Source organism: Notothenia rossii, assembly GCF_949606895.1.
Source record: "Notothenia rossii genome assembly, chromosome: 11".
Taxonomy (NCBI): Eukaryota; Metazoa; Chordata; class Actinopteri; order Perciformes; family Nototheniidae; genus Notothenia; species Notothenia rossii.
In genome coordinates, this window is record NC_136910.1 from 58858732 (window position 1) to 58871341 (window position 12610).

Consider the following 12610-nt stretch of genomic DNA (forward strand, 5'->3'; position numbering starts at 1 on the left):
CCCTGCTGGTGTACACCGGTGCTTCATCCTGTGAAAATAGAACAGTTTGGGTGAAATAAAAACACCAATATTATATTTTTTAAAAGTCATAAAAACATTAATAAAATAAACATAGTTGACTTTCCTTTAAAGAGTGATCGATCGGAGTAAAATCCAAGCACTTTTAACGTCAACAAAACAAAAATATTTACTGACTTTTCCTGTGTTTAAAAATGTAAAACGTGCAGAAAAGGTTTAAAGAAAAACATTTATTAAACATTATAAAATAAGCACGACTCAGCAGAAAAGACAGTTTCACATTTCACACCGGTGTACATGTCACGTCTTCACAGACACATTCAGTAGCATCTGACATTTACTCAAATATACATTATTAATATTGAATACAGCAGTTGAGCACAATCATGTATTTCATATATCTGACTTTAAGCTCTGCTCGTTATTTACTGTATTTATACGAGCTTTTCCAAGATCAGAGCTGTTGGAAAATTGTTTTTACTTTGATTTTGAACACAGAATGAGCCGGACATGTTTCAGTACGCACCTTTTAGCTGTGAGCTAGTTTAAAACACACACAAAGAATCAATATATCTTGTATTATGCATGTTTTGGTCATTAAAGGACTGTTTCACATTGTGTTATGAGCCGCCTCTCTGGAAATAAAAGACCTTATTTTACACTTAAACAAAATATATTTTCTGGGTTGGATCCATTGGATTTTCTTCCAGTTTTTAAACAGGGAAAAAACTAAATTTGAAAAAAAAAGCACAAAAAAAAGGAAACATTTATTTGGGAATTTATATAAACCGTGAAAATTTATTAAAAAATAATAATATGTAAAAATAAATAAAAATAAGCTCCCTTTGTAACAACAGCTCCCATAATCTTTGCACATTTAAATATATGTATTCAAATGATTTCTGCTTATAGCAATAATAGAAATTGAGCGTTTCAATCTGGGATTCTTTTAGCTTTAAGATGAAGAAGCATTCGGACATCAATCAGCGCTGCATCCAGGACATTTAGTCAGGATGTATTTGAAACAACAAAAGTACAGTAACATGTTTAACGTCGCTGTAAAACCAGAAACAGACACATACGTTTCTAACAGTCTTTCAAACATTCATATTCATCTTTTTTTAACGGATGCAAATAAAACGTTTGACACATGTTGGTGTTCGGTTTCGCAGCAAAACACTTCAACAACATTCATTCGTCTTTAAAGGAGTGTGTGGAGAGAGAAAGGTGTGTGTGTGTGTGTGTGTGTTCACCGCACACTCTGAGACATGTGCAGGGGGGTCAGCATCTCCTCAAAGATGGCTCCCTTCACGTTGGACCCGCGCAGGTTGGCCTCCTGAAGGTCGCAGCCCGACAGGTCACAGTTCTGGGAAAAACAGAGCACACCTGAACGCACCATTTTAATATATCTTTCAGTGATCATGAGAAACGATACCAAGAATCAAATGTTCAATATCAGTCAAAGTAATCTCTCTGTGTGTGTGTGTGTGTGTGTGTGTGTGTGTGTGTGTGTGTGTGTGTGTGTGTGTGTGTGTGTGTGTGTGTGTGTGTGTGTGTGTGTGTGTGTGTGTGTGTGTGTGTGTGTGTGTGTGTGTGTACCTCTAGGTCTGTTCCTGCCAGTGTTGCCCCCCTCAGGTTGCAGTTCTTCAATTTGGCATTTTTAAGCGTGGCGACTCTCAGATTGATCCCTGTCATCTGACTGCCCTCCATGTCCACACCTTTAAGGTTGGCTCCTACACACACACACACACACACACACACACACACACACACACACACACACACACACACACACACACACAATCACACACACACACACAGCTGAGTCTCATACAGTCTAATTAAGTGTGTGTGTGTGTGTGTGTGTGTGTGTGTGTGTGTGTGTGTGTGTGTGTGTGGGTGTGGGTGTGTGTGTGTGTGTGTGTGCGCGCGCGTGTGTGTGTGTGTGTGTGTGTGTGTGTGTGTGTGTGTGTGTGTGTGTGTGTGTGTGTGTGTGTGTGTGTGTGTGTGTGTGTGTGTGTGTGTGTGTGTGTGTGTGTGTGTGTGTGTGTGTGTGTGTGTGTGCCTCACCCTCCAGGTTGGCTTTGATTCCTGCAGGATCTTCAAAGTTGCAGCCTCTCAGTGAAGCTCCCTCAGCGTTGGTGCAGAGCATCTTCACCCCTTGCAGGTTAGCAGCCTGACACACACACACACACACACACACACACACACACACACACACACACACACACACACACACACACACACACACACACACACACACACACACACACACACACACACACACACACACACACACACACACACACACACACACACACACACACACACACACACACACACACACACACACACACACACACACATAAATACCTTTGTTTTATCAAATAAAGTAAGATGAATAGTGTTAAAAAACTATCACTCGATATCGTTTGAGCTTGAACCTCAGGATCCATGTATCTGTGATCCTCTCCAGAATGGAAGGAGTCATCACATACAGAGCATCAACTAGTTCCTGAACAGTGTCCTTCACATGCTGATATCCAAGAGAGGGAGTTCCACAGTCCCAAGATGGAGGAATAGAAAGCAGTATTCAATGTTTACTTCAGATTAGCTCCACGTCAGAAATGATCATGCTTGTCATATGTCTCTCTCCATAGAGGCTGAATCATCATGTTAATCACATAGCTATCATATGCCTCAAACAGTCCTGATGCTCTGCTAGGTAATCACACATCCTGTCATGTTCTCAGCTACAGTTGGGATACCTTTGTGATCATGGTACTCTCGTACTGGAGGAGGACATTCAGGATGTTCCCAACAGATATTAAAAGTGAGTCTCACGTCGAGGCAGGCCAGCGACAGGTCGGCTCGCTCCAGATTTGCTCCACTCAGGTTAGCGTGGCTCAGGTTGGCTCCGCTCAGATTGGCCATCTTAAAGTTGATGTAGCGCAGATCCAGACGAGATAGATCCGCCCCGTTGAAGTTCAGACCCTGAGAGACACACACACACACACACACACACACACACACACACACACACACACACACACACACACACACACACACACACACACACACACACACACACACACACACACACACACACACACACACACACACACACACACACACACACACACACACACACACACACACACACACACACACACACACTTGTATAAACCCTCCTAAATACTGAAGGGCAATATGATGTTACCTAGACAGTGTGTCCGCGGGGTCTTAAAAAGTATTAAAAGTTGATAAATCAATTAGCAAAAATTAAGGCTATTAAAAAGTATTAAACGGCATTTTCCAAGGTATTAAGAAGGTTCACAGCAACGACAACATGAAACACCCTTTAATTTACTGAAACGACATGTCGGGAAACCCCCCAAGGCGGCCCCCATAGCGCGCCGTAAAATGCTGCTTATTATTTTAAGTTTCGTTGCCTTGCTCCGCTCTGTCGGGGGGGGGGGGGGGGGACTAAACGACTACGGTAACGGTTCCCAAGGTGGGTAGACCGGCATACGCAACGCTCTGGGGGTCCAACGGCTCCGTGTGTGCCCTATATGATCATTTTCTGATAACGATGAAATAGCCCGCCTCCCTCTCCCCACGTCTCCTGCTGCTGCTGGGCTGTCAGAAGAGGGGGAGGAAAAGAGAGGCAGGCACCGTTTATTAAATATTATTATATTATTATACAGAGAACAGAGTCGTTATCAATTTGTTTTAAAGCTAAATAAATAACAAAGAAGACCTCTGACCGGCACTTTCCTAATTTTGTACGGAAGATTTAAACTTTAACGGACATGTTGACCGGCAGAACATTTTCTTAACGGAAACTCTGCCGCACGGTCCCCTCGTTCCTTGGAAGAGGCGGAGAGGTGGGTGTTTTTGATCTGCTGGTGGACTACCTGAGAGATACAGCAGGAGAACACGCCGTCCACCGCGGAGAATAAACAGAAGGGCAACCATGGCAACCATGCTCCGGGGTCTTCTTCGCTGCTTTTGGTGTATTTTGGGAGGCAGCGGCGTCACTCACAGGCCTGACATATGTACTACATCGTTTCCAGCATTTCCAGCGGTCTAGTGTGAACGGACACGTTAATGAATCGAATGCGTGTGAAAGGAAGACTCTTTTGCGCTTGCGTATGCGTTTTACCGTATGCTTCCTCGTGGGGCCGGGGTCTAAGCCAAACTATATCCGGTCACAGAGATCTGCTATTTTAAAGTAAAGTCAACACATATAGACCCTAAATATAGTCTATATTAAGAACGAGAAAAGTCTGAACATATATATCCTTTTTTGTAAACATATGACAAATGTGTGAGGGTGATGACGTCAGAGCATCGTCCTATGTGCCAGGGCTTAGCCCCGGACAGCCCCAGCCCAATTTAACCCCTGGGTATTTGTGAGGGAGCTCCTATATGGCATTACCCCGCTGAAGCTCACCAAAGTTTAATATATTTCATAGTTCAAAGTTTTGTCAATAGTTTTGTTTATTGGTCAAATACTGGTTTCTAATGTTTTCTGAGGAGTTTTACTGGAATGAAAGAGCACAGAGTACAGAAGCAACAAAGCAGCATACTGCATTAAACCTGACCTTCACAGAGAGGTTGAAGTTCATGTGGAGAGAAGGCTTCAGTAGTCTGTCTGCACTCTGTTTAGTTTTGCTATCTTACAATCAATATAGTAAAGTGTTTTGCCAAGGTAACCGGTTAGAACTCAAAGTTGCGATGAGGTCTTAAAATGTTTGGAAAGGGTCTAAAAAAAGGTCTTAAAAGGTATTAAATTTGACTTCAGGATTCCTGCATATACCCTGCTAGAGATTCTGCAATACCGTTTTTGCCGCAGTGATTACAATCGTGTTTTGGCCTAATTGGTTAATCTGTTCTGTTCAAGGTTAGTTTATGTTTAGAGCACATTTTAAGACTGTGTGTGTGTGTGTGTGTGTGTGTGTGTGTGTGTGTGTGTGTGTGTGTGTGTGTGTGTGTGTGTGTGTGTGTGTGTGTGTGTGTGTGTGTGTGTGTGTGTGTGTGTGTGTGTGTGTGTGTGTGTATACAGAGATGCTGGATGACAAACCATTGTGAGTTTGGAACATTGAACAATGTGAATCTATTCTAGTAGACCTCAACAATGGAATTATGATCATTTGTGTGTCTGTGTGTTTCTCTATTTGTGTGTGTGTGTGTGTGTGTGTGTGTGTGTGTGTGTGTGTGTGTTTCTCTATTTGTCTGTGTGTGTGTGTGTGTGTGTGTGTGTGTGTGTGTGTGTGTGTGTGTGTGTGTGTGTGTGTGTGTGTGTTTCTCTGTGTGTGTGTGTGTGTGTGTGTGTGTGTGTGTGTGTGTGTGTGTGTGTGTGTATGTGTCTGTGTGTGTGTGTGTGTGTGTGTGTGTGTGCGTGCGTGCGTGCGTACCTGGCAGCGCAGCTCTGATTTGGTGGTGGTGGCAAGCAGATATCTGATGAACTCTTTACGACTCAGAGGAGAGTGATCTTCAGGAGGCTGAGAAGACTGAACACACACACACACACACGTCATGTCTCACAGCTGGAAATACACTATTACACACACACACATACAGACACACACACCTTGATGAGGGTCTCCAGCTGTTCTGCCAGCTGTTCGATCCCGAAGAAACGAGCCTCTTCCAGAACACCTGCAGAGAAACAATAATGTCTACCTCTATCTAGACATGATACACCTTCAAGTGTGTGTGTGTGTGTGTGTGTGTGTGTGTGTGTGTGTGTGTGTGTGTGTGTGTGTGTGTGTGTGTGTGTGTGTGTGTGTGTGTGTGTGTGTGTGTGTGTGTGTGTGTGTGTGTGTGTGTGTGTGTGTGTGTGTGTGTGTGTGTGTGTGTGTGTGTGTGTGTGTGTGTACCCAGGGGGTTGATGCCCTCGTTGATGATCAGCTGTCCGTGTCTCAGGAAGTTCAGAATGGGTTCAAAGTAATCCGGGCTGCGGTCGATCAGAAACGCTCCTTTGGAATCTCGTTTATTCCCCCAAACATCTGGAACACACGGAGAAAGAGAATAAATAACAACAACAACAACAACAACGTGGAGATAATAAACACATCAACCATTTATCTGTAGGATAAAAAGATGCTGCACCTTTCTCTCTGAACATGTGGGCCAGCATGCTGTCCGGCTCTTTACTGACCAGCGTACTCCTGAGGACACACACACACACACACACACACACACACACACACACACACACACACACACACACACACACACACACACACACACACACACACACACACACACACACACACACACACACACACACACACACACACACACACACACACACACACACTTGAATAAAGCAGTGTGTGTTTGCATCTTTTTAAGCTCTGTTCTTGGTGTCCATCCAGCTTCCGTGTGTGTGTGTGTGTGTGTGTGTGTGTGTGTGTGTGTGTGTGTGTGTGTGTGTGTGTGTGTGTGTGTGTGTGTCAGGAACACAGCCTGAGATCTACCTGGTGGTGGTGAAGCAGCGCCCGCCCACATTGAGCGTCAGCCAATCGGTGTGAGTCTGATCCTTCTCAGGGTCAGTGAGGTCATCCTGAGGGTCTGCACACAGGTACAGGTGACACAGGTACAGGTAATACAGGTACAGGTACAGTTGACACAGGTACACAGGTACAGGTACAGGTGACACAGGTACAGGTAATACAGGTACAGGTACAGTTGACACAGGTACACAGGTACAGGTGACACAGGTACAGGTACAGTTGACACAGGTACACAGGTACAGGTGACACAGGTACAGGTACAGTTGACACAGGTTCACAGGTACAGGTGACACAGGTACAGGTACAGGTGACACAGGTACAGGTGACACAGGTACAGGTACAGGTGACACAGGTACACAGGTACAGGTGACACAGGTACAGGTGACACAGGTACACAGGTACAGGTACAGGTGACACAGGTACACAGGTACAGGTACAGGTACAGGTGACACAGGTACAGGTGATACAGGTACAGGTGACACAGGTACACAGGTACAGGTGACACAGGTACAGGTGACACAGGTACACAGGTACAGGTACAGGTGACACAGGTACACAGGTACAGGTACAGGTACAGGTGACACAGGTACAGGTGATACAGGTACAGGTACAGGTGATACAGGTACAGGCGACACAGGTACAGGTAACACAGGTACAGGTGACACAGGTACAGGTGATACAGGTACAGGTACAGGTGATACAGGTACAGGCGACACAGGTACAGGTGACACAGGTACAGGTAACACAGGTACAGGTGATACAGGTACAGGTACAGGTGATACAGGTACAGGTGACACAGGTACAGGTGATACAGGTACAGGTACAGGTGATACAGGTACAGGCGACACAGGTACAGGTGACACAGGTACAGGTAACACAGGTACAGGTGATACAGGTACAGGTACAGGTGACACAGGTACAGGTGATACAGGTACAGGTACAGGTGATACAGGTACAGGCGACACAGGTACAGGTGATACAGGTACAGGTAACACAGGTACAGGTGACACAGGTACAGGTGATACAGGTACAGGTACAGGTGATACAGGTACAGGTAACACAGGTACAGGTGACACAGGTACAGGTGACACAGATACAGGTGACACAGGTACAGGTGACACAGGTACATACAATCCGGGAAGGTAGTCATGCCAATAATAGTAGAAACGATGCAGAATAATTATGAAAAATATGTTTTGTATGGAAAAGAAAATTCGGTAACAAATTTGTCATGAGTAGATTTTATAAAAAATATTTTAACATGAGATTATTTCTTTTTTTAAAGCTTTGGTGTCATGTGACCTAAAACATATCAATGTAGCATTAGTAGGTAGGACCCAGCTGTTTTTTTTTTTTTTTTTTTTTAAATGGGATTTAAATCCACATTTATGTCAATATCTATAGAGAGGTGAAGTCCCTCATCTACTTCCGCCCTATGGGACCTTATTTGGAAAAGTATGTATAGAAGATTATCTTTCTATCCCGTTTGAATTGTGCCATGATGACATGATGTTTGTGAATCTCAAAAATAATTTCCATGTCAAGAAAGTCAGTTTGTCGTAAAACTGTTGAAATATAAGACTATGAAAAATACGCAACTAGAAAGACTACAAATCCCAGAGTCCGGGTCCCGCATGCTGGCTCTAATGAACCGACTAACTCCCCTTGTGTGTGTGTACAGCTCTCAACATGCCCAGACTTGGAGTGATTTTCACCTCTTTTAATACTTTCCGCCTCATTCTGAAAGAAAGAAGTGAAATGTTCCAACGTGACGGCCTCTGGGTGTTGGTGCGAGACGGGAGATGTAGTTCATTGAGCGGTTTCACACAAAACAAAGTGTTACTTCACAGTTTTATCACAGATTGTTATTTGTTTTGAATTGCAAAATTATCTTTTAAATTGACAAACATCACATGTGTAATTCGTGGCACAATTCAAATGGGATCGAAAGATAACCTTTCTCTCTCCATTGACTTCAATACATACTTTTTCAGAAATAAGGTCCATGGAGCTCCTACTCTCGGAGAAGCAGCAGGAAACATTCCAATAGCTTCCATGTCATGTGACCCAGAGACACGCCTCTTTTTATTTGGTTTTAGGGCTTCTACTATTTTAGAGATTGTTAATAAACGTACCTTCAGACGAGTCTTCCTCTGAGACGTACAGAACATCATCGTCTCTGCAGGAACAAACAGGATTACTATCAGAACCATGGCATTATGAAAAAGTGGAACAAGTAGAAGTACTCAGACCTTGTTCTTGAGTAAAAGTAGAAGTACTCAGACCTTGTACTTGAGTAAAAGTAGAAGTACTCAGACCTTGTTCTTGAGTAAAAGTAGAAGTACTCAGACCTTGTACTTGAGTAAAAGTAGAAGTACTCAGATCTTGTTCTTGAGTAAAAGTAGAAGTACTCAGGTCTTGTACTTGAGTAAAAGTAGAAGTACTCAGATCTTGTTCTTGAGTAAAAGTAGAAGTACTCAGACCTTGTACTTGAGTAAAAGTAGAAGTACTCAGATCTTGTTCTTGAGTAAAAGTAGAAGTACTCAGACCTTGTACTTGAGTAAAAGTAGAAGTACTCAGACCTTGTTCTTGAGTAAAAGTAGAAGTACTCAGACCTTGTACTTGAGTAAAAGTAGAAGTACTCAGATCTTGTTCTTGAGTAAAAGTAGAAGTACTCAGGTCTTGTACTTGAGTAAAAGTAGAAGTACTCAGATCTTGTTCTTGAGTAAAAGTAGAAGTACTCAGACCTTGTACTTGAGTAAAAGTAGAAGTACTCAGATCTTGTTCTTGAGTAAAAGTAGAAGTACTCAGGTCTTGTACTTGATTAAAAGTAGAAGTACTCAGATCTTGTTCTTGAGTAAAAGTAGAAGTACTCAGGTCTTGTACTTGAGTAAAAGTAAAAGTACTCAGATCTTGTTCTTGAGTAAAAGTAGAAGTACTCAGATCTTGTACTTGAGTAAAAGTAGAAGTACTCAGATCTTGTTCTTGAGTAAAAGTAGAAGTACTCAGGTCTTGTACTTGAGTAAAAGTAGAAGTACTCAGATCTTGTTCTTGAGTAAAAGTAGAAGTACTCAGACCTTGTACTTGAGTAAAAGTAGAAGTACTCAGATCTTGTACTTGAGTAAAAGTAGAAGTACTCAGGTCTTGTTCTTGAGTAAAAGTAGAAGTACTCAGATCTTGTTCTTGAGTAAAAGTAGAAGTACTCAGATCTTGTACTTGAGTAAAAGTAGAAGTACCAGAGAGTAGGAATACTCTGTTACAGTAAAAGTCCTGCATTCAAAATGTTCCTCAAGTGAAAGTAGAAAAGTATTCTCATCAAAATATAGTGAAAGTAAAGACAGTAAAAGTAGTCGTTGTGCAGATTGGTCCATTTCAGAATAATATATATGATATGTTTTATAATGATTGATCATGAAAGTGTTCTCAAAGCTGGTAAAGGTGCAGCTAGTTTGAATGACTTTGTATACTGCAGGGTAGCTGGTGGATTTACTCCAGGTGGAACTAAAGTCTGATTTTTGATTGACAGCTCCTCACCTGATCAAAGTGATGTCATCTATCAGGCCGCGGTTCTCGTTGTAAACTCGCGAGACTTTGATGCCCAGTTTAGCGCTGGCAGCGGACAGGAGATCCTCCAGAGAGCCGAACACAGCCACCACCTGAGAGATAAATACAACAAAACAAAAGCATATTTTCCACATGTGTAAAAAACAGACTGAAAAGCTAACGTAGCTGTTTTTGTTTTTAGCAACATGCTAACCAAACACATCTATATTTATATATGTATACAGTCTATGGTCACAGCTTACCTTTCCATTTGAGGAGGTTCCGTTGACAAACAGTGTGACTCTTCTCATGGCCAAATAAAATCAGTTCAACAATCAACAGCTCAGAAAATAAACAGTAAATACATCCTTTAGCAACAGTTTAGCAACGGTCTGTTTCCTGTCTCTGCTCCGGAATAAACTCAAACGCGGAAACAGCCAATCAGCTGCTGAGAGGAAACCACGACAGCCAATCAGGGATCAGAGGGGGCGGGACCTTGATATCCTCACATATGAAAATCAAAAAAATGATCTATGTTTGATTTATTTTTACAATGCTAACTTTACACTAGAGAGATTCCTATCAGTTTAAATAATTCATAAAAATAAACTCCTAATTTACCAGCTGCAATATTACAGTGATGGACACATTAATGCATCAATAATAATATAACAATAATATCATATACACTATTACTATACTTCTGGATTGATATTTCTAATGGAAATGGTGTGTGTGTACTTATACTCTGCCTTTTTAATTTGATTTGTAGGTTTGAGGTGTAGTACAAAATACACTGTGTTCACAAAGAGCTTTATTAAACAAAGTAATCACCAAAACATAAAATAAGAGCTCTTTTTAGCATAAAATTGTGCAATTAAAGTCCCAGAGAATGTTCATTTGGCGAGAGCAGAAAACTAAATTATGTTTTTATTGCACAATGAACTTTAAATAAAAAATAAATCTCCATTTTTTATTCCGAAAATATATGTATGTGCCGGCAGAGAGAGTGCAAACAACCACAATCAACTTGTGAAGAATAAAAACAAACTGTGAAACGTTTTGATTGCTTTCAGCTTCCTTTTGGGAGCATGTGAACTTCAGCAGGTCGTACAAATGTTATTATTATTATTATTATTATTATTATTATTATTATTATTATTATTATTATTATTATTATTATTATTATTATTATTATATTAAACAGGTAAATAACTCTGCTGTAAGTCAGAAAATGTAGCGCCAAAGCAAGAAATTTAATTATCCCTTAAAGGAGTTTGAAGGAAAACAATTCGGGGCAATCTTTTTATCCAGTAGCTCAAAAACCAACGCAATCAATCCAGAAAAATGATCCAAAAACGATCACAATTCAAGCAGGTTTCAAAACGGAGGACAGTGATTAATAACCATCGTGTTACAGAACAGTGCTTTTCAGAAAATAAGGTTGTTCTGTTATTAAAAAGTACTAAGGCACATGAAAGGAAGACGTGTGTTTTTAAGGCTCATTAAGTTACATGCACTCATGACACGAAGTCCCTCCCCTTCCGGTGGAGCTCCATGGGACCTCATTTAGGAAACGTTATGTATTGAAATCAATGAAGAGAGAAAGGTTATCTTTCGATCCCGTTTGAATTGTGCCACGAATTACATATATGATGTTTGTAAATTTAAAAGATAATTTTGAAAGGCAAAAAAATAAAAATGTGTGGTAAAACTGTGAAGTAACACTTTTTTTGTGTGAAACGCTGAATGAACTACATCGGGGCACATTTCACTTCTTTCTTTCAGAAGGAGGCAGAACGTTTTAAAAGAGGTGAAAATCACTCCAAGTCTGGGCATGTTGAGAGCTCAGGGTGTATGCAGGAATCCTGAAGTCAGATGTAATCCCTTTTAAGACCCTTTCAATACATTTTAAGACCTCATCGCCACTTTGAGTTTTGACCGGTTACCTTGGCGACACACTTTACCTCACATTGACTATATTCAGTATTGATTGTCCTTCGTCCTTATCTTCCAACCACTTGCGATATCTTTAAGTATTTTTGGAACTTTAAGTATTTTTTGATCTTTAAGTATTTTTGGAATTTACGGTATTTTTGGATCTTTAAGTATTTTGGAACTTTAAGTATTTTTGGACCTTTGGACCCTTTCCACTTGGGAGTTTTAACCGGTTACCTAGGCGACACACTTCACCTCACATTGACTATATACAGTATTGATTGTCCTTCCTCCTTATCTTCCAACCATTTGGACGTAAACTTGCATTTCCCCATAACGATGTTGCTTAGCAACCGGCGTAAACGGACCTTCGCGCTATCCAGCAGTGAGCGTGCGATGTCCTGTCCAGGTGACGTCAAACCCAACGGGATGCCATAAATAAAGTACACAGAATCACACTACACACCTACGCAATGATTACATTCAGGCAGACTGTAGAACACAACCTCTTTGGACAATTGATATACTTATTGAAAACAAGCTACAAAATGTAATACCTTGGAAAATGCACTTTCATACTTTTTAAT

At 41.4% G+C, this 12610-nt stretch overlaps 1 protein-coding gene across 2 annotated transcripts; it reads right to left on the reverse strand.

Moving 5' to 3' along the window:
• Window positions 1-233: 233 nt before the first annotated feature.
• On the reverse strand, window positions 234-12604 carry LOC307025487 (BTB/POZ domain-containing protein KCTD9-like). Of its 2 annotated transcripts, none has more exons than XM_079660209.1 (12): window positions 10349-12604; window positions 10077-10198; window positions 8678-8721; window positions 6507-6600; window positions 6136-6194; window positions 5904-6032; window positions 5615-5682; window positions 5439-5534; window positions 2863-3012; window positions 2089-2194; window positions 1618-1751; window positions 234-1384 (listed from the first exon to the last, which is right to left on the reverse strand). In XM_079660209.1, exons 1-12 carry the CDS (start codon window positions 10394-10396, stop codon window positions 1268-1270), a joined length of 1167 nt encoding a protein of 388 aa, XP_079516335.1. In that variant the 5' UTR covers window positions 10397-12604; the 3' UTR covers window positions 234-1267. The 2 variants fall into 2 exon arrangements, with proteins under 2 accessions (XP_079516335.1, XP_079516336.1); XM_079660210.1 differs by having other exon boundaries at window positions 234-1404.
• Window positions 12605-12610: the final 6 nt, after the last annotated feature.

Excerpts from the sequence above, each read along its gene's own strand:
- LOC307025487 (XM_079660209.1), bottom strand. The coding sequence starts at position 10,396 with ATGAGAAGAGTCACACTGTTTGTCAACGGAACCTCCTCAAATGGAAAG. Across the intron at positions 8,722-10,076 it reads GATGACATCACTTTGATCAG|AGACGATGATGTTCTGTACG; the intron begins GTGAGGAGCTGT and ends TTGTTCCTGCAG. Across the intron at positions 1,385-1,617 it reads TGGCAGGAACAGACCTAGAG|AACTGTGACCTGTCGGGCTG; the intron begins GTACACACACAC and ends TGTTTTTCCCAG.